This window comes from Apis cerana, linkage group LG7 (genome assembly GCF_029169275.1).
Source record: "Apis cerana isolate GH-2021 linkage group LG7, AcerK_1.0, whole genome shotgun sequence".
Classification (NCBI taxonomy): Eukaryota; Metazoa; Arthropoda; class Insecta; order Hymenoptera; family Apidae; genus Apis; species Apis cerana.
Genome location: NC_083858.1, coordinates 11,399,809 through 11,420,182, shown reverse-complemented (window position 1 = coordinate 11,420,182; position 20,374 = coordinate 11,399,809). Strand labels below are relative to the sequence as shown.

The following is a 20,374-nucleotide window of genomic DNA, read 5'->3' as shown; positions in this document are numbered from 1 at the left end:
AAGATTTAACGATAAACCTCTAATCTTAACCGGTCTTTTAACCGTTATTTTTTATCTACGTTATGATACATGATTGGAAACGTGGTACATCATTTTGCCAGCCCGCGTATTATTATAACACGGTGATTGAATTTTATATATCAATTATATATTTGAATCGAGAGTTTTTTAAATTTGCAAATTTTTGAATGGGGATCATAATTTGAAGATATTAGGGAGAACTCGCGTGCTTGAGAAAACTCGAGAGCTTTAAATCTCCTTTTGTTTCGAGCGAATATCTCGACTGCTAGCTACCGAGAATCTTTACGGCGTAAGATGCACTGGAAATGAACGAGGATTCTTGGAATAGATCCGACCTACTTCTTTTTCATGGGTATTAGTGGAACGAAAAAATGTGCGCAATTGAATCGAGGAGTTGGAATAGATTGAAAAAAAAAAAAAAAAAAAATCCCTCTTCAACGATCTCGAGATCGGAATGAAGCGTTTCACTAATCTCTCGAATGGAAAAAAATGATGTACCTCACGTTTGTCTTAAACTATTCGAACTGACAAAGTATACGATATATACTTCGATGATCGTTCGATATATAAAATGTTAAGATCGTGCATTTACCTTCGCGCTACCCCTCGATGAAGACTTGGAGAAAACGCTGTCCTGATCGCTGCTCACACTAGGCACAGGCATCGGTACCGCGTAGTCGTATGTGGCATCTGTAATTAAAGAAAAAGAAAAAAAAATTCATCAAACATCGACGAAATCGTTCGTCCGAATCTCTTCCGCGATAATGGTCCCGGACAAGCGTCAACGATCAGTACGTATATCATCATCGATCGCGCTTACCAGACTGCTCAACGTTGTCGTGAAGATCCTTGTTGTCTATAACGACGGTGCTATACCCGTAATAAGCGGCATGAGGCGGTTCCCTGTGCTTGTTCTCGTAGAATGGCTCCTGATACTCGTCCAGCCTCACGTCCCCCAGCAGACGATCGTTCAGATCCCGTGGAAGCGTGGTCAGCTTGGTTCCAGCGTATCGATCGTCCAACTCCTCCACCCTGTACGTCATCAACGATGGATCTTTCTCCGTTGTCCCGTAAGCGGATTCGGGCGACAGGTGTTGATGATTGCTCGACGGGATCGCGGTCTTGGTGCCCAGCGGGCTCGCGAAGTTCTTTCGTTGCCTGTGCCGCGTGATTATCAAGAAAATGGCCACTGCGAGCAGGAGGATCACCGCTGTTAAAACGCCGATGATCACGGCCATGTAATTCGAATCGTCTTGCTTCACGACTGGAACCTCGGCTTGCAAAGGATTGTCCCGCGCCGAGATTCGATCCCTTAGTCTCGGGGCTTCCGTCGTGGGCGGTGATTCCGGGGTGAAATTCCCGTGAGCGATATCTGTGACGAGAAAAAGATAGTGCCTTCGTCCGCGCCGACTCGGAAACAAATTTTTTTTTAATTCGAATTGCAAAGGAAATTTAATTCGAATTACGGGTCGATTGGAAAATAAAGGGAGAAACGAATAGGTGGAAACGTGGTAATGCGTGTTAATTATTATTTTTGATTAATGGGTTTGAATGCTTGGTAATTACCAGAGTCGAACGTGATCTCGCTGATCATGATCCACCTCGAGGCGAAGCTGAACCTCAGCTTAACGAACTTGCCGATTCGATGGTGCAGCTTGATCGATATGTTCCTCGAGTGCTCGAAGATCCTGTCCTCCATGTACGAGTACACGATCGGATCGCCCGTGTAATATTTGCCACCGACGCTGAACATTATGCTAGCCTCGGAGAACACCTGAACCGTGACAGAAAAAAACGCCCATATTTTTCTTTCTCTCCTTCTCCTTCTCTATTTTCGAGACTCGAAATAAAAATGCTCTCGGTCAACCAGCACTGAATATCTCGTTCCCGAGCGTAAATGTAAATACGAACGAATCTCTCATCGCGATAAAAGGTCGCGAGAACTTATTCCATAATTCAGTAGAGAAACGAGGAGGATCACGGTATACCAGCGAGGCATACTCGTAAATCGCGTTAACCGTGAAATATATAAAACAAGTCGTAGGCAAAGGTTGTTCCAGACGGTGAAACGAAGCCGCTTATTGTATACGGTAAACATGACGTAGTGGCCAATATTCAACATTAATTATACGTATAAATCAGCATCTTAAAGACGCAGCACGGAGTTCCGGTATATTAATACGTACATATATCCAACGATTCCTCTTCCAGGAATACACAGACCACGGTTTATCCACGCCACGGATATATAACGAGCAACTTTATAAGGGGCCAACCGCTCGGTTGACATCGACGACATCGATAATTACGAACCACCGCCCGCCTCTGCGCTCGCTCTGTCGCTGAGCGGAGACGCGTGGAATGCTAATTCCATACCGAGAAAGCGTAAGATAGTTAATACACAAGCGGAATGCCAGCGGAAACCGAGGGAGGAAGGAAGGGAGGGAGAGGGATCGAGGCTGGTCGTGGAAACAGGTAGCCAGGACGACGGAGAGATACAGAGAGGGAGGAAAGTAGAAGAACAGAGGGGGATGAGGGGGAGAAGACTAGAATACCGCGAAGGGCTTGGAAATGGAGATTACAAAGCTGAGATTATCTAACTCTCTTAGCCCCCAAAGACGAACGCAGCAACGACGACGAGGATGCGTATGGATTTTCAAGGGAGTTCACCGTTCAACCAGCTCGTCGACGAACAGCTACGGCGGCTAAGATAGGGAGGGAGTGTGAGGAAGCCGAAGAAGACGAGCGTGGCGGCCACGAAACCGTGCGCAACCCGACTAAGGATGTATTCGAGGAACGCGAGAGAATGGAAGATGGACGGGGAGAGGGGGGGAGAGAGAGAGAGAGAGAGCGAAACTGGCGATGCTTTGAAGTGCTGTCTTTCAGAAGACGTGTCCTATCCGCGCGAGCGGGCGCTTGTTAATAGAAGGAGACGTTTAGGGGCGGTTGCTACCATCTCTCACCCCCTTGCTCGCCCTCATACCTCGAGCGGTAGACTGCCGACTTGCCAGACTGTCGGTATTGTATTTGAATACGTGGCGTATCTGCTCTCCGGCTCGTTGCTCGCTCGTTGCATTGTGCGTACGAGAGAGAAAGAACAGCCAACCACCACCTCGATCGTCCCCCCTCGCCGTTTCTCAACTTTCCCTTCCCTTCGCCGTCTTCTCCCTTCTCTATCTCTCTCTCGAACAACAAGAAGAAGAAGAAGAGGATTCCCTTCCTCGTTCGTGGCGATGCACCAGCAGCGTTTCTGCCGCCTTTGCCTTCGCCACCTCTTCGTGCCCTCCTCGTCGCACAATCGAGCCTCCGGAGCCGGGTAATGAGGCGCTCCATTCAAATAAATCTTGATACCGGTAAGAAGAGCGTTTCGAGGCCTATTCCGTCGTGGCTCGGCCATCAACGGAAAACTTCCATTTTCGTGTCGCTCGGGGTCCGTGATCCCTCCGACTCCGACTCGTTGCGAGCGTTAGATCGTTGTCGCGGAGAGCGGAGAAGAGAGCACGCGAGGCATTACGGTTCTTTAGCCCCCTCCTCCCTAGGCGATTATCTTTGTTCGAGCGATCAAACTTGGGAATCCGAGTCAAAGGAAAAGCTTCGTTTTTTAAATTTCTTTCTTCATTTCCCTTGGACTCTCTTCATGTCCCTTCGACCTCGGTTGTTTGTCGTTTCGAGGAGACATCCCTCTCGGCTGCTCGATCACGGGAACAGGCCAAGAGGCCTGAGGCCTAAGGGTAATGAGGAGGGTGGTCTCCTCCATTGGAATAAATCTTGATACGAAGGACAGCGGGGTTGTTACACAGAAATTCGACTCCGCAAGAAATTCAATTGTCACGAGTTGGCCCGTTGTTACCAGCCTGTGTGTAAAATCGCGCTCCTCCTCGTTTCCTCTTTCTCCTCTCATCCTCCACCGACCGATCCGCCACCAGGATCCCAACCAACCGTTGTCGCGCCTCGTTACCCCATCCTACATCCGACCTTGACTCGAACGCGAAAACTGGATTTCACGCCCTTCGTCTTTTTATCCATCTTTCCTCTTGAAGGCGAGATTTTAAAGCAGGCGCTAGATCTGGCCGCGTATTCCGTCACGATTGTCCGTCCCTCGCTATCCATCTCCTTTCTCATCCTCGTCCTCATCTATATCTCCTTCTCTTCTCCGTCCAGCTCGACTCCTCCTCTTCCTCCTCCTCCTCTCTCCTTGTATTCCACCGGTCGTCTAGTTTTCATCGATATTTTTTTCTTTTCTTTTCTTTTCTTCTTTTTTTTTCTCGTGCACCCTTTCTGTATCGCAGTCCTGCTCACGTTGCCGAGTCACCGCCGCGGGCCCTTCCAATTTCCTCCCTGTCGTGCTCGTATCTATCTATCTATCTCTCTCTCTATCTCTCTTCCTCTTTTTTTCACGCGTTTTCGCGGATATTCGGTGAACGATCATAGAGGAAATTTGAAAATAACGCGGCCGGGCTTGCGTTCAAAGAGATGGCCGGTAAGGGGATTACAGGATGGAAATTCGCAGGGTACGGGAGGAGATATATCGAGAACGAATCAAAATATTAAAATTTAAAGCGGATGGATCGGAACGGAGTTCCCTTCTTTCTTCTTCCATGTTATTTTCACTCTTTTTGAAAGAGAGAGAGAGGAGGGGAGGGGAGAATTGTAGGATTTATTACACGGGATTGTTTGACGAAATAACGAGGAATATCACGTGATATGGAAGCGCTACCGGCGCGAGTCAACAGACGACGAGGAGCGTGACTTTCGCTCTGCATGTTGCAGAACGTTGTAAATACGTGACTGTTCTCCGGGCCAAAAATCTGGCCGGAGGGTTTGTTCGTGGGGATACGAAGATCACGACCCGCAAACGTTGGGGAAGGCTCTGGTTTCCCTTACTGTCTCTTCCTTTTGCCTTCCGAGACGTCGAAATCACGACCTCCAGCACGGTTAACGCGTCCTCAAAAATTTTGTCCGATTCGATCGATAAATTCGCTTTACTTGAATTTGTCGCACTGGGATTATTTAATTTCGAATAATTTTCCTAATTAATAATAATAGCACGATACGTTTTTATATTGAAATTGAATTTTGAAATAAATACTAGCAATCGATAATTATCTTCTTCATTGTCTCGAACGCGAATGAAGGTAAAATTATCCATATTTCATTTCCCCCACAAAAGTCGCTTACCTGGACATCCTTGGTGAACTGATTGTTGCAGAATATGTGCACGGCCGAGAACTCCCTCACGTGGTCGAACTCGAACTTGATCTCGAGCGGATGGCCGGACCTGGTGTCGTTCCTCCACCCGACCCATCCCTGACCCCTGTCGTAATCGTAGTAGCTCATCTTGAAGTTGTCGGGCCCGATCTTGCCGTCCGTCAACTGTCCAAGTCCACGCAGAAGCTGGCCGTCCCAGTAACCGTCGTACGTGGCGTCGAAGAACTCCCAGTTGCCGCGTTTGTCGCCCTGGGGCATCGAGTACGACACGATACCGTCGTTCCACGGGCAACCGTACAGTTCCACCCGCATGCAAACGGTGCGACGATGGTAGCTGTAAGGCCAGAAGCGGACTTTGCTCGCCCACATTGGTGGCTCCAGCTCGTGCTTCGACTCCAGGTACGTGTTCTTGTTCCCGTCGATCACCTGTCACACCATCCACCTCGGTTAAATATTTCCACCGATATATATTTATACGAAATGGAAACGATTATGACTCGACTTGGAACCAACGCTTTATAATATCCCTCACGATTGTCAAGTCTCGCTTAATTTAAGACGTCTTGATCCGAGTTTTTTAAAAGTTTAGCCTTCAACCTCCGTCACGAAGGATAATTAAAGGTAGCCCGTCAAATTATCCGTGGATATTTCGATATATATCCTTATCAACGTGGAGGATCGTTATTAACACTTGACGTGAAACTCGCTCGAAGAGGTTACACCTTTTGAATAATTCATACAAGGGGATCCACGTATACTTGGAATTACGATTCGGGCGGTATCATTAAAATACCATAAACTATCGGCGATCGTATCGATAATGTGCACGACGATTCGAGCATAATGTGCGTAATACACCTGTCGGGGTCAGGGCGAGGCACGGTCACGTAAGCGGGCATACGTGAGAATCTCGTAGCGGCGTGGAGGAGTGGAGTGGCGCTGTCAAGTCCGGTAAGTGGAAAATAAGAGGTCCTTTGTTTCGAAAGGGACGACCCTCGACGATGCTGCACCGGGAATTTCTCGATCCCCGGCCGCGATACAGCGGCCCGGCCCGGCTCTCGTGCCCGCGCGGAATAGAACGCGCCTTGTTCCCTCTGAGAACGCGTGAAACGAGAAATCGCGGCGACCCAGGAACGCCCACGACATTTCTACCGGCGTTCCTCGAACCGCTTCAACCATCTCTCCAAAGAATTCCTAATCCTAAAGGAGAGTTTTCCAATTTCGTTTTTTCCTTATTATAACTTGGTAAATGTTGAAATTTGAAATTGGCATTTCTCCATTTTATTCCCAATTCGTGAGAAATAAAGAAATATTTTTAATAAGTAATTTTCTTTCTCAAAAGGATTTTTAATTCGAGAGAGTTTTTTTTACGTGTTATTAATTGGTAAATCTTAAAATTAGAATTTCGATTGTTTCAATTTAGATCGCACGAAATAGAAATAAAGAAAGGTTCGAAGAATTCAAGGTTCGAAGAATTCAAGAAATATTTTATATTTCTCGTGTAAGGAGATCCATTTTCGAAACTCCATTGTTTGCGAGAAGAAGAGAAATGGATGAATTGCCAATCGCTTTTAGAATCATTCGTTTGAAAGAATGACACGGCCATTCGAAATATGCTTTCCAATGATATAACTGAAATATAATTAAGAAAAAGAAGAAAAGAAAAATCACAACCTCGATGATAAAACAGCAGAGACACATTCTCGAAACGGGAAACGTGTCAAGTTTTTCCTGCAACGAGTGCAGTTTCCCCGATTGTGTTCCCAAGCGGGTTCCGCGACGGCTATGGAAAAAGGAAACGCGATTAAAAGATGATGGCCGTCCGCGGTGTCCGGTAATTAGTTGACACCGTTTTATTCGCGCTCGTTATTCCCTCCCGCGACTTGCCGGCCGATGTTCGCCGCATCGAAGCGAAATACAATGAGCCGACACGCGTGAAATTCCGGCTGGCGTCGCGCCGTGGACACAACGTTTCGCTTCGGCTTCGTTACAGCCGGCTTAATGAGCGCGCGGCGCTCGTTAAGGGGCCGAAATGCGCGGCTGTAAACGGAACGCTTCTGAAAGAAGTCTGATTCAACGATACGGAGAAAAGGAAAAAGAAAGGAGAGTCGGTGATATTTTAGTTAAACCGGACGTTTTTGCGCCTCGTTGAAAGCGGGGGGATAAATAACGATGATTTTATTTCTAGATCGCGAGATCGGTAAATGCTTTTTCTTTTTTTCATTCCTGCGACGAGGAAATTATTAATAAAGATATTTCGAGGACAGGTTTTATAGTACTTTGTACATAGATTTTTTTTCCTCTTCTTTCGTGAAACAATAAAATGTGGAATGGAAGATTGACTGACTCGAAGAGTTCAGTTTGCACAGAGGATAAATTTACTAATCGATAAGAGGAACCGCGTGTTTATATTTCCGCCAAGTACGTGCGATTTCTCGTTGAAAATGACGAGAGTGAATGAAACGACGTTTTACGACCTCTACGGTATTGCAAGATCGACGAGCTCTAAATTTTCTATGCGCACGTCTAGGGAAAGATATCGCTGGAACAGAAACAACATCTCGAAATAAAGATGTTTCGACCTTGGAGGATAAATTTAATAACCCGGAATAAAAGAAGCAGGCAAGTTACTCCTCGCTATTTGTATTTCGCCAACCAACAAAGTACACGTCACGAAACGATAGATAAGATAAGCTCCGCTTGCTTGCCGCATCAAAGCGAAAACGAAGGAAGAAGGTTGGCCGCGTTAAACGATTCGATAACGCGGCTTGATATAAATCCGCATCGACCGATCGTGACGAGCGCGATCAAAGGCGTTCCTCTCCTCTGCTTTAATCGAGACCCGCCGCGAAAGGGACGCCGCAAATTTCCATCTCGTTCCGAGAAAAGCCGTGGCGCGATCGTCGCCGCGGGGACGAAAGGCGACGACGGCGAAAATACGACGGCATTTACGAGCCGTCGACTCGTCCACCACCGCGAGAAAGGAAAATAAGTAATCTCGATATTTATTCTGCGCGCCCACGCCTCCGCCCGAAAGACGTTTCCATCCTCTCTTCTCTCTCTCGTTCTTCGTTTTTAAAAGAGAGGGGCGAGGGGAAGAGGAGGGAGAAAAATTCGGTTCCAAATCCGTTTTAGCGGCACTTTCGCTCGTGGACAAATTCCAAGCCGGGACCGGAGCAGAGATTGGTAGGGCGTGGCGCACCACCAACGCCCATTTTATGTTAATGTTTTCCGCGCCTCTTCGTCCCCAATCGTCAGCGGTCACCCGCCGAACAGAAGCCGCGTTGATGGCCCCGTGTCGTCGGCGAAGATCGTGACGGATAAGCTGTCTGACGGTTTAATTAGACGGATATATTAGACGCGACGGGTGGTCCACAGTCGACAGTCACCGACAATTTTCCAACACGTGCTCGCGAAACAAAAATCGAATGTGGTAAGTGAAAAAGAAATAAAGGAGAAAGTTTTCTACGTTTCGACTCTTATCGCGTGGAAAAGTATGAAAAGTCGTTGACGAATCGTGATATTGGCATCGCGTGAATATGAATTCTAATATGAAGTAATTACTTAAGTTTAATTTACTTAAGTTTAAATTGATAATTTATAATGATTTAAATTAAAATAAATGTTTTGAGATATTATAAAAATTTAGACGCTAATAAATTGACAGAGAATATTTCTCAACTATTGAAATGACCGATCAATTATCGATTGGTTGTCTACGTTAATCTGTGAATGTTTAAAAATTTCAATATATGGTTGTTGTACATTACATTGAAGCAATTATTTTGTATACATTTGAAAACGAATTTTGGATGGATGGATCTCTTGTGAGGAAGAAAGATGAACCGATAATATTTTTATATTTTTCGAAACCTGATGAATCTCTCTTTTTTTTCTTTTCCTTTTTCATCCTCTTCTCTTCGTTAAGCGTAATGTTTATAGATAAGAGGGAGAGGTTAAAGCGCTTCGTTTCGACGAAGTCAAAATAGATTTATCAAAGTTCTTCTCCTATGATCTTTATACAAACGTAAGTGTACTTACATTGAGAATATCTGGCTGGTTTGATATTAATTGCGGAAGATAAGAAGAAGCTTGAAAGGCGTATGTGTACGTGTAAGAACGTCTTTGTTCCTTTCACGGAGATCTACAAGCCCGCATCAATATTTTCTAATATACAAGAGCTACAAATATTCAGACCTTTAATCCTATTAATCCTCGAGATAATGCTTCTTGGTACATTGAGACATAGAGTCGAAACTCTCTTTGTGACTCATTGCGAAAGAACTCGTTCCTGCCAACAATTTTTCACAGCCGTCTCTCATCCTCTTCGATTAACCTAGGCTTCCATTAATCGAAATAATCGAGACGTATAATCGTATTATACGTCGTAATATATTACGCTGTATTATTAATTTACAAATTTAAAACCAACTTTCCTTCCAATTCCTCTCGAATTCTCGCAATCCGAATTCAACAATTCTTCAAAATTTATATACTGTTCACCGAGTCCCTGGAATGGAATAGAACGGGATAGGATACGAAATAACGGCAAAATTACGATACAATACCACCGATTGGCTCATTGTCATTGCTAAAAGCCGAGGATTTTTTCTTGCACCACGGAGGGACGACAACGAGATAATTTATACGAGGTATATACGCGCCAAATACGGCCGTTGAAAAATATTAGACGCGTCCCACTCGCCTTTTTAGCCTTCTTTTTTCTCCTCTCCCTTCTCTGGACTGCGAAGCGGTCGGAGAAGCCGTTGACAACCGCACGCCACGTACCACCGAGGTTGGCTCGAGCTGGCCGAGCTGTTACGAGAGATTATTCGTCGGATAAGCCGAGTGTCGTTGTGTAATTAAGCGGGGAACAGAGCCTCGCAGCAGGAAGGAGGAGGAAGAGAAAGAGACACGAATTTCTGCAGATTTATCCCCGCTAACCACGCGGTGTATTCGTTCGTTCGTTCGTTCGTTGGGTGGGCCGTTTCGTTTCGTTTCCTGTCCCTCCATCTTTCTCTCCCTCGCGCCACTTTTTCCCACACGGTTCCACGAAGAATGGGCCATCGCCGATACGAGGGAATCTCGATTTCCTTTCGCTTTTTTCGACCGGTCCGCGAACGCCTCGGTTTCGGTTAATTAAATCGGTTTATGGCCGGGATTGGACGAAAGAGGGAATCAGCGGGGGATCGGTCGGCCTTTTCGACCCGCTAATTTATGAGCGATCATTGGCGGAATGTAAATTTCGCGACCGTGAACCGAGAAAAAAGTTGGCAAGAATGGAGATATCGTGGATTCGTTTAATCATTCGCCAACAGCGCGATCGTGTTTTCTTCGTGTTGTCTTATTCTTTGTGAATCTTTTTTTCCTTTTTTTTAGAATATTTCTCGAATCACTCGCGATATACGATTGATATTAATTATCGATGCATCGACTATTTTAGCTCTCTATGTTATCTTTAGTTCCGATCTACTCATCTCTTGTCAATAAATATTACATATAAATTTATATAAATTTCGTCAAAATTGCCATTACGATATTAAAAATATTAAAAGTTCAATACGATAGATAGGTGCATACAGAATTCGTCTTGCTGGTCTCTTGGCGATCATCGGTCGATAATACCACGGAACAGAAGATCACTTTAACGTTAAATCTATTCGAGAGAATAGAAAAGTCGAAGGAACGAAACTTTTACGCGGCAATTTTTCCTGCACTTTCACTTCCTTTTTTCCAACGCCTTAACTGCTTAACAAGCGAAGGGAGCTTCGTGTCGACACAACTTCTTCTCCCGGGGAGAAATATTTTCGGTGGCGCGGGGTTATTCTCGCCGCGGCATGTAAAATGGAATAAGGGCGGTTAAATTTCGACCTTCGTGCATAGGATGCACAGGTTCGATCGAGGTGAGGCTATTCAAGCCAAACGCGCGTCTATGTAGGTGAGTCGAAATCGTCTGACCCGCGAGCAAAAGCAAGCACGCGACGACTTTCCCTTCCCTCGTTTTATTGATCCACCCTCCTATACAAATAAGCTCGAACCACCCTCTCCACGTATATACCAAAACTTCCAAGGAAATCCACCTCGACTGGACGTTCACCTCTTTCTTTCTTTCTCTTCCTTTTTTCCTTCTTTTTTATTTTTCCTTCCTTCCTTCCTTCCTTCTTCATCCCTTTCTTTTCTCGTTTCACCCTTCAACGCTGGTCCGTGTTCTCGGGAATCATGGTCCTTCCACGCTCAGGTGGTATATAAATGTCCCTGTCGCGAATAAAACAAGAACACGCGGATCGAAAATAACGTTATCGTCGACAGGGCGAAATGACTTATATTGGTTCCCGCGTCCCTCCTCGGAACAAATATCACGAAATGGAGGAAGGAGTTGTTTGGGACGTTGAGGGCGTCGAGGCTCTCTTATTTTTCACCGATTTTTCCACGGACAATGACGAATCGTATTGAAAAACAATCTGGCTGATTTCACCAGATGCGATTCGTATATTCAATTTCTTTCATTCTTTTTCTTAATTTTCAGCGGATCAAGACTGTAATAAAATTACGTACAATTCGTGAAAGAATACATTAACCCGTTGAAAAAGTAAAAAGTCTCGAATAAAGTTACTTTAAGCAATTACTTGTTAAAATGCTTAAATGATATTTATTCGTAGCTATTTATATAATCGTCGCTTTTCATATAATATCTCGGCCGTTTGACAGTATAATTATTCGCATTTATTATTACGTTTTGAACGATAAATTATCGAAATAAAGTTCAAACTATTAAATTCTGTCCGTCACTGCTGGATTTAATACGATGAATTATCGTTAATATTTGAAGCAAATCTCTTTTTAATAATATGTTGGATCATATACGTGATACTTCATCGACGATTACACAACTTTTAATTTAATTTTCGTGAAATTTTTTTCGTACCAAGATAATTATCCATAACCAGAAATTTAGATATTTAAAATGTAAAAAGTAATTTCAAAATTTTATTCATTATTCGCACTTGTCGTATCGAAGTATTTTTTCTTGAATAGCGAATTTGATTACAACTAAATTTAATTTTCCTCCAATAAAAATTACGGATACTAAAAACTATATAAATACATGCAGACCCGTCTCATTTTACCACGCGCGCACACACAAACAGAGCAAAGTTATAACGCCCACGTCAACGGGCGGAATGCCTCGTACACGCGAGGGACAGTTCATTCATCGACGTCAACCCGCTCATTCTCCGCTCCTCTCCGCTCCGCGAAATTCGCGGGATTCTCGGCCGAGTAACGAAGACCAATCCTGTGTATTCCCCGCGATGATAACAAATGAATCTCCATTGTTGGGTGTTGCTAATTAAAGTGGGCCGGGTTACCGAATCTATTCCAGTCAAATCATCATCGAAGAAACTTCCCACTTTTCGAGGGAGAAACGCGATCGTGATTCACTGTCTCGTTAACATCACTGGTTTACTTTTTACCAGTCCAGCGTGGACAGCCACAAATCATCCCCGATAATCCACGCTCGTTTTGCGCGCGTATCGCGCTCTAAATTTAACCCCCGCGCATGCGTCGCACAATCCTGCCGAATTGTTGCTTCTTAATCGAATTGCGAATTAGGCTGGTATAGTTGTATCGAGTATCGATAACATAATTCTTGTTTTCTAGAGAGTTAATTACATTATATTAATTTTTGGATCTTATTTATTTTATCTTGATAATAACATTCGACGAAAGAGAAGAAGGAAAAGTAGGAATTTTAATCGATCGATAATTGATCTAGTCACTCTGCCTCGTGAAAGCGGTCGAATCGATCGTTGACCGACCCCATCTTTCCTGTAAAGGAAATCCTTCGAACGTTGCAGGGCATCGAGAGGATATGAAATATCGTCTTCGAAGATGACGGAATTCAGAACGTTGACAATAATAGACTTTGCGCGATTGGTTTGACAGCCGACGTCATCCTGCTTTCGAAACCTAAACCTACCTTCCAGACGTTGAACAGATCATGGTGGAGACAGAAACGATAAAGATACGCGCAATAATAAACTTCGATGTCTGATAGATAGACTCAACAATTCGTTCTCGTTACAATATATAATAAGATATACCGTTGACGAGATCAATAACTATTTACGCTCCGTCTGATATGGAAAATCGTCAAAGGGTATAAAAGTTCTTTAAAATTAGAATTGAAAAAATTGTCGACCACGTCTAGTTTTTTTCGAAAAGTTGAGAACGGAAACTTTTTTTCGATGAAAAGTTGAAGGGTGCGAAAAATTTTTCTTTTCTAAAAAAAAAAAAAAAAGACTAAAACGAATTCGGTGCAACTGATTTTCAACTTCCAACTTTTCCTGCTGATCGTCTCGAAAAAAAAAAAGGGTGAGGGGGGAGGAAAGAGAAAAGCTGTTTCTCCGTTCGAGAGACTCGGACACTTTCCTTTTCCCTTACTTTCCTACTTACAGTTTCTCTAATAGAAAGCGCAATCGCGATCAATTATCGCGACACGTTTCGAAACGCGATTTTAATACTCACCTCCTCGCCCCGCACGTCCCTGTACCGGACCCACTTGCCGAGCTTCGGCCTCCAATACTCGAGCATATACGCCTCCGAGTATTCGACACCTTGGCCGTTGCCAAAGCGGCCCTGAGTGCCTGTGGCGGTGATCATGTGGACCGTGTGAAGATCGATTTCCAACCACTCGCGTGGCTCTGTGGTGATCTGCAGCTTCGGGCACCAGGCACCTCCGTGGCTCTCCTGCTTCAGCCTGTAAGGGTAAATATTTACACTGAGATTACCGGCCTTCTTTATTTCTTCTCTCGTTTTTTTTCCTCTCCTTTTTTTCGCCCCCCCCCTTTCTTTTCCGAGTTTTATCTCTCCACCCTCTTCTCCTCCCGCATCCCAGTTTCCACATTCCTGTTCCCTCGGAGGTAGAATTTTTTTTCCTTTCTTTTTTTTTCCTTTTTCTTCTTCTTTTTTTTTTTTATCTCGTCATCCGGGAAAAACGAGAACGCCGGTGAATCATTTTCAAGGGAGACCGAGTCTCGTCGTGGATCGCGTAGGGAAACATGGAGATTTTTTTCTGGGTCTCATTGGGAATTTCGACGCGTAACTTAATTTCCACGCGTTATGCGAATATGGTTGGCTGTGTGTGTACACGGAGGAACGACGTTCGAGTGTTTAAATGGCGTAATTGATATTTGAACGATATTTGTACGGGGCCGCTTGCCGAGGGTTTTAATCTTTCTCCTTTCTCCTTTCTCCCCCACCTCCCTCCCCCAACGACAATTGCGCAGGGATTTTCCTGTTTCAGGGAAGGACGAAGATGTATGCGGTTACGTAAACGGATGATCCTGCGACGCGTATAAAATATGGCCAAACTGTTGATTCTTTCCTTACCTAATTTATCGCGCTGCGATTCGTCTTCTTCTCGATCTACGATCCGCGATCTAAAAGGTCGATTCGTCGTTTTATTATACGCAATTATTCATGGAAAAATTGTCAAAAAAAATTTTTTTCTTCTCTTTCAAAATCCTCCCCTCCCTCTTCTTTAGATTCGTCTAAAATTTTATCACACGTTTCACGTTATTTTATATATATATAGAAACATTATTATATTCACCACGCTTCCTTGCCTCGCCTTCGAGAATCTCGCAAAGTCGACAATTACTTATCGACTTATCCCATCGTATTCACGGCGCCTTTTCGTCGCGGTACAATCGTGGGACGGACGTTGCGATCGACGTGGACAATCGATAAGGATCGAGCGATAAGGCGGCTCGCAAAGGAGGAGGATGACGGCATAATCGGAAATGTTACACGGTCGCGGGAAAGGAAATCGTATAAATACGTGATCCTGCCGGTGGCTGACGGATAACCGTCACCTCTGCCCGGCCCCCGATATCGTGGGAGGGGAGGGAGGGGTGAAATTATAATTTATCGATCGAGCCGAGCCACCGGATGGCATGAATTAAAGATGAGCTGGCACCGGCGCTGCCGTGCAACGGGGAAGCCACTCTTCGAGAGCCGGCTAATAATTGTATTCGCGCATAGCTTCCGTCTACGGCATTAAAAACCTCCCCCTCTCTCTCTCTCTCTCTCTCTCCTCTCCCCATTTCCACGTCGGGCATCGCCTCTCTGATTGTCGCGGAAAACGCGCGAGAGGAATGCCGGCGTCGATCCGACGGGGAAATCGACAGGAATTCACCGATGTTCGAATTCAATCGGACGATTAAACGGCGTTTCAATCGGCCATTACTGTGCCGTTATTTATTTGCCATTTCGCGTACGCGAAAGAGACGAATTTGAAACGTTTGAAATTTGCGGAATTTTAATTTGGGAATGGAAATTTTGTAGAAAAAAGAAAGAAAGAAGGGGAGGGGGAAAAAGTAAAAAAGGGGGATGGCAGATTTAACGAAGAAGAAGGATGATAAATAATTAGGTGTGTCGATTCGTCGAAGATAGATCTTGAGGGGATTGATTGAAATCGAAATATATTGTAAGTAATTTTAAGTGTGCACGAAAGGAGAAGGAGGAAGAGGAACGATTTATGAAAAATTCGTTTCGAAAAATATTATGCTTTGCACTTCTTATTTTCGTTAATTAAAATAAGCGTGAGAAATTTTCTTTCTCCAAGAATCGCTGTTAATTGGCTCGCGTAAGCTTTACTTTAGTTATGGAAAGAGAGTCTCGTGCTACGTCAACAATTCTTAATATGTTCGCAAAACATTTTCGTTCTCTATTTCCGTGGGATCACATTTCTCCCTCCTCTGTTTCTTTACATTTCTACTTTGGAGATTACTTTAGAAAATAAACGTTTGAAGTTTACGAAAAAACAAAAAAAAAAAAAAAAAAAAACCAGTAAAACTTCCAAAATAAATCCTCGTCTAAATAAATTAAAGACCGTTTCATCCAAAGATCCCTACATCCCCCGACTGTTTCTCCTATGAGAAGACTGGATAGAAACAACAAGGTCCACTCTTCAAACGACCGACGCACAATCCAAAGCTCTCTCCAAAACCGAACTTCCCGTGTTTCACCTTTGACGCGAGCAACAAACACGCCCTCGCCTAGTCACTTTGAAACTCAATTTCAACAATAAAAAAAAAAAAGAAAAAAAACCGAGAATTCGCCTTCTCTCCCGTCCAAGATTACTTTCGAACAGCGCCTCCGCTCCTCCCCCCCAGCTCGCAAAAAGAAACCGCCGCCAGTTCAGTTTGCACGAACGAGAAGGAGCGAGAGAGGTGAGCGAGGGGGTAGGCCTCGGTTATATACAATCTCGCAAAATATTCGCAATAAAGAGGTGAGCTGCCACTCCTCTCTGCCACCCCGTCAGAATTTTAAGCGTCGCTTTTGACGGCGGGTAAAAGAGCCTGTGTCCCTCTCGAACGAAGAGTAACCTCCTCTCCAGAGGAGAAGCAGAAGGAACGCTATAGTTTCGTCGAGAATAGACGAGGATAGATACAAAGTGTTGGATCGAACGACAGAGAGGGAAAGAGAGAGAGAGAGAGCAGCGAAACGCCATAACTCATAGCCCATTAAGTGAGCTCGAACTGGGTTGGCTGCCACTTTGATACAGTCCAGGGCATCAAAGGCATTCCGCGGCTCGCGCGCGCGATAAATCTCGAGCGGGGCGAGCGATTGCGCGGGAGTGACTCGAGCCGAGCCGAGCCGAGCCGAGCCACGTCGGCGAAATCGTGGAGGAGAGCGGCACGACGGAGGCGCTACTACGGGCTCGATTATCGAGAAGAATGGTTTCTCGAACGCGAGCCAACTCGAGGAGGAGATGGAGAAGGAGGAAGCTTACGGAGATGATTTGTTGCGGCAGTTGCGGAGGAGAACGAGCTTTCGATGGATAGGCGAGGAACCGTGGCGCGATACGTTGCTTCCTTCGAGGGATGTTGCTCGCTTCCTCGATGAAAACTCGTTCCTTCCGCGAAAACGTGGCTCTGGTGGATCTGGAGGACGCGAACGCGCGAAGACTGGGAACTCTTTTATTTACACGCGCTGCGTTCTTTTTTAGACAGGTCTTTCGTTGCCCCCAGAAGGACTTTTCCTTTATGCGTTTTCCTTATGCGTGAAACCGAGTTGATTTTCGACGAGGGAGAAGAAGGAAGAGAATTGTAAATTTTGTTTACGTTTGTTTCGTTTGTTGAATTAATTTAAAAAATGATCGTACGGTCTTTCAAAGATATACACGCGTGTGAATGTTTCAAAGATCTTGAATTTTTAACAGTGATGTTGTAGGAATAATCGTAACGGAATAAAATTGTATTATCCATTTAATATTCTCAATAAGTAGAATCGGAATTTGGTAAGAGTATGTACTGGGGAAAATATGGGGAATGGAAGAATCTTTTGTACGAAACGTTCGCGAATACGAATACGTTTCACGAGGGATATCTCGAGAAAGAGCTGTGTACACGTAATACGAGTTAGATTCGCGTATTTTAGGGTAAACGGGAGTCGTATGGGGTAAATAGGGTATTCACCGGGAAGCCCGTAGTATCAGGAAGCCATGGAAATGCCGTTGAAGAAGGTCTAGACGGTCTCCACCGGGTAAAGAGTGTGTGCACAAGCGACGATATCGGTATTGCATCGAAAAGGCTTTCCTTGCTTTATATCGTGGCCGAAAAAAAAAAAAAGAAAAGAGCAAGTAAGAATAAAAGAGGAGGGAGAGGAAAAAACGAAACAACAGAGAAGAAACGTCACCCTTTTTCTTCTTCTTCTTCTTCTTCTTACACGTTAAACTTCCAATTATCGTGGCTGCATTAATGTGGCAGCTTTTCAACGAAATTCCATAGGACCATAAACATGTTCACGCCTCTTCGCGTCTCTCTGAATAACGGCACGGTGACGTTCAAAATATCAGGGACCACCCATCGCTATCAAAGAAGTTCGTAAATGTCATCCGTGTTAATAAAATATTTCTTCCGTGAATGGGACGCATGTAAAACAAACAAAACTAGCGAACTCCTCCTCTTCTTCTTTTTTTTTTTTTTTTTTTGGAAGAATCCGATTTTTCATCGCTTTTATATCTTATAGCCGTGGAATATTATATTTACGAGCGTCCGTCGGATTATGTCGATAACCGCTTAAAAGATATGGAAATTTTTGATTCTACGATTCTCCGTTTCTCCATATTTAAAATCGGCAGAGAATACATCTTATTTCTAGTTCAATACGTGTCTACAATCTTATAATCGTACTTTCAAATTGGAAATTTTAACGCCAAGTTATTACGGTTATTAATCTTATGTCGAAAGATATTTAAAAGGAGGAATATTCGCCCGATTCGCAAATTCTCGGCTCGTTAGCATCGTCGGTGGTCCCATAAATCGGCCCGTCCAGTCCACTACATCTGGTCAGAATTGGAATCCTCTGTTTTGGAACGGTGATTAGCCGAAACTTATAATCAAAGGAATAAACGCAAAGGAGGCCGCGTTAACGATGGTTGAAGCGGTTCGTAACGTTCGATACGAATGGCCATGCATGCGGGACATCGCGTCATTAATCCTCATTGCGGGTTGAAGGCCGAATGAGACGCGCGGTTCAGTGATTAATACGGTCGAGTCCTGATCGTGAGCCACCTCGATCGTGGACAGAGTGACGGACAGGAAGAAGATCATCCGTTTAAGCGGTAGAAAACATTTCGAATGAGATACGTTATCGTGATTCCTTTTCTTTTTTTTTTTTTCATCATCGAATTCTCCTCTCTTTTTCTTTCTCTCTCTCTCATTCGTTTTAAGCCGTCCATCAAATCTCTCGTTTCATAAATCCTTTTCGTCCAGGAAAGAACGCTGTATTATTTGTCTCGCTGGTGAATGTAATACGAATCCTTTGATTCGATGAAATAAAAAAATTAAATGCCAAAAAAATCTCGGTTCCGTATAACGTATTACTATTGTGGATGGACGAGATATTTTCTTTTTTTTTTATGCACAAGATGTTACAGGATCGCGAGAACATGTACAAATATAAATGGAAGATGAGAAGAAATTATATATAATCGTGCATTGTGTCGCATTACACCATGCTTGGTATAAATGAAATAAAAAAGGACAATTTACAACAATATAAGTTTCTTTGAGAAAATTATTTACCTCGAATTTTCGAATTAAAATACTTCGTGCCGACGATATAAACGTATAAGCGAGATATCTCGCCAGTGAAAGGGTTAAGGATCCAATAATCGGTAACCCTTCCTCCCGGAAAAAACGTTGGCGATGTAATTTTGTTTCGCGATTTCTGCCAGTTCACTGTTCATATTTAACCTTCGCCCTTTGTTTGGACGCGCGCGAGGGTTGGAACGAAAATAAACAGAGGGGGAGAGTGGAATTATTTAAAAAGAAAAAAAAAAAGAAACGGCTGTCGCCGTATCTGGGTTAATCGTTCGGAGGAGGGGAAGAAAATATTTTTATTTTGCAAGATGGAAGGGGCATACGTATTGGTGAGAGTGGGGGGGATCGAAACAATTTTCCTAGCAATTCTAGCAGTGCGAGCGTAACGAGATCTTTCGCCCCGGCATAGAATCGCCACGAATTCAACCCCGAATAGATCGGTTAACGAAGCGCACTGATTTCGGGAAATTGCATCTCTGTGCACGCCGTGCGCCCCTCACAAAGGGGGTTAATTTTATCATATTTCCGAATGTGTATTGCATCGAATCTGCATAATGCGCTCTATAAACGAGACGGTAATACACGGTTAATTCACTCACCGTCCGTGATGCGGACCGACGTTTCCGCTATCGAAACTCGAGCTCGCTGTGATGTCTGCATCGGGAATCGCACCAGATTCCATCCCCAGGGGCGCGATGCATTGTGCTGCAAACAAAGGAAATTGCTTTGATTATATACACGTTGTTATATTTCCGTATTCGTCCCGCGTCCACTTTCGCCCCGCGGAGCAGGGAGGGCGGGGGGAGACGCGATTATCACGCGAATCGAACGCTTTTAATCGTTTCGAACAATCGTGACGCAACGCGTTTAATTTGAACGCGAGCGTTCCCTCTCGAAAAATGATCAACACGCTCGTTGTAAAACCATTTTGCTTCAATCTTGCCCGAGTTTCATTTTTATTTCATCCTAATTTCCAGAAGGACTTGTTCGTATTACGTGGAAATCGGAGTTGATAAACTATTATTCTAAACTGA

General features: G+C 44.3%; 1 protein-coding gene across 7 annotated transcripts in view; it reads right to left on the bottom strand.

Moving 5' to 3' along the window:
- LOC107999465 (discoidin domain-containing receptor 2) overlaps positions 1-20,374 on the bottom strand; it is a 245,550-nt gene that overhangs the window by 7,565 nt on the left and 217,611 nt on the right. For all 7 annotated transcript variants that reach the window (XM_062077203.1, XM_062077204.1, XM_028667492.2 and 4 more), the window contains 6 exons: positions 19,940-20,045; positions 13,756-13,987; positions 5,200-5,655; positions 1,588-1,795; positions 842-1,393; positions 614-711 (listed from right to left, as the gene is read on the bottom strand). In XM_062077203.1, coding sequence (XP_061933187.1) covers positions 614-711; positions 842-1,393; positions 1,588-1,795; positions 5,200-5,655; positions 13,756-13,987; positions 19,940-20,045 — 1,652 coding nt within the window. The remainder of the gene's footprint in view (positions 1-613; positions 712-841; positions 1,394-1,587; positions 1,796-5,199; positions 5,656-13,755; positions 13,988-19,939; positions 20,046-20,374) is intronic.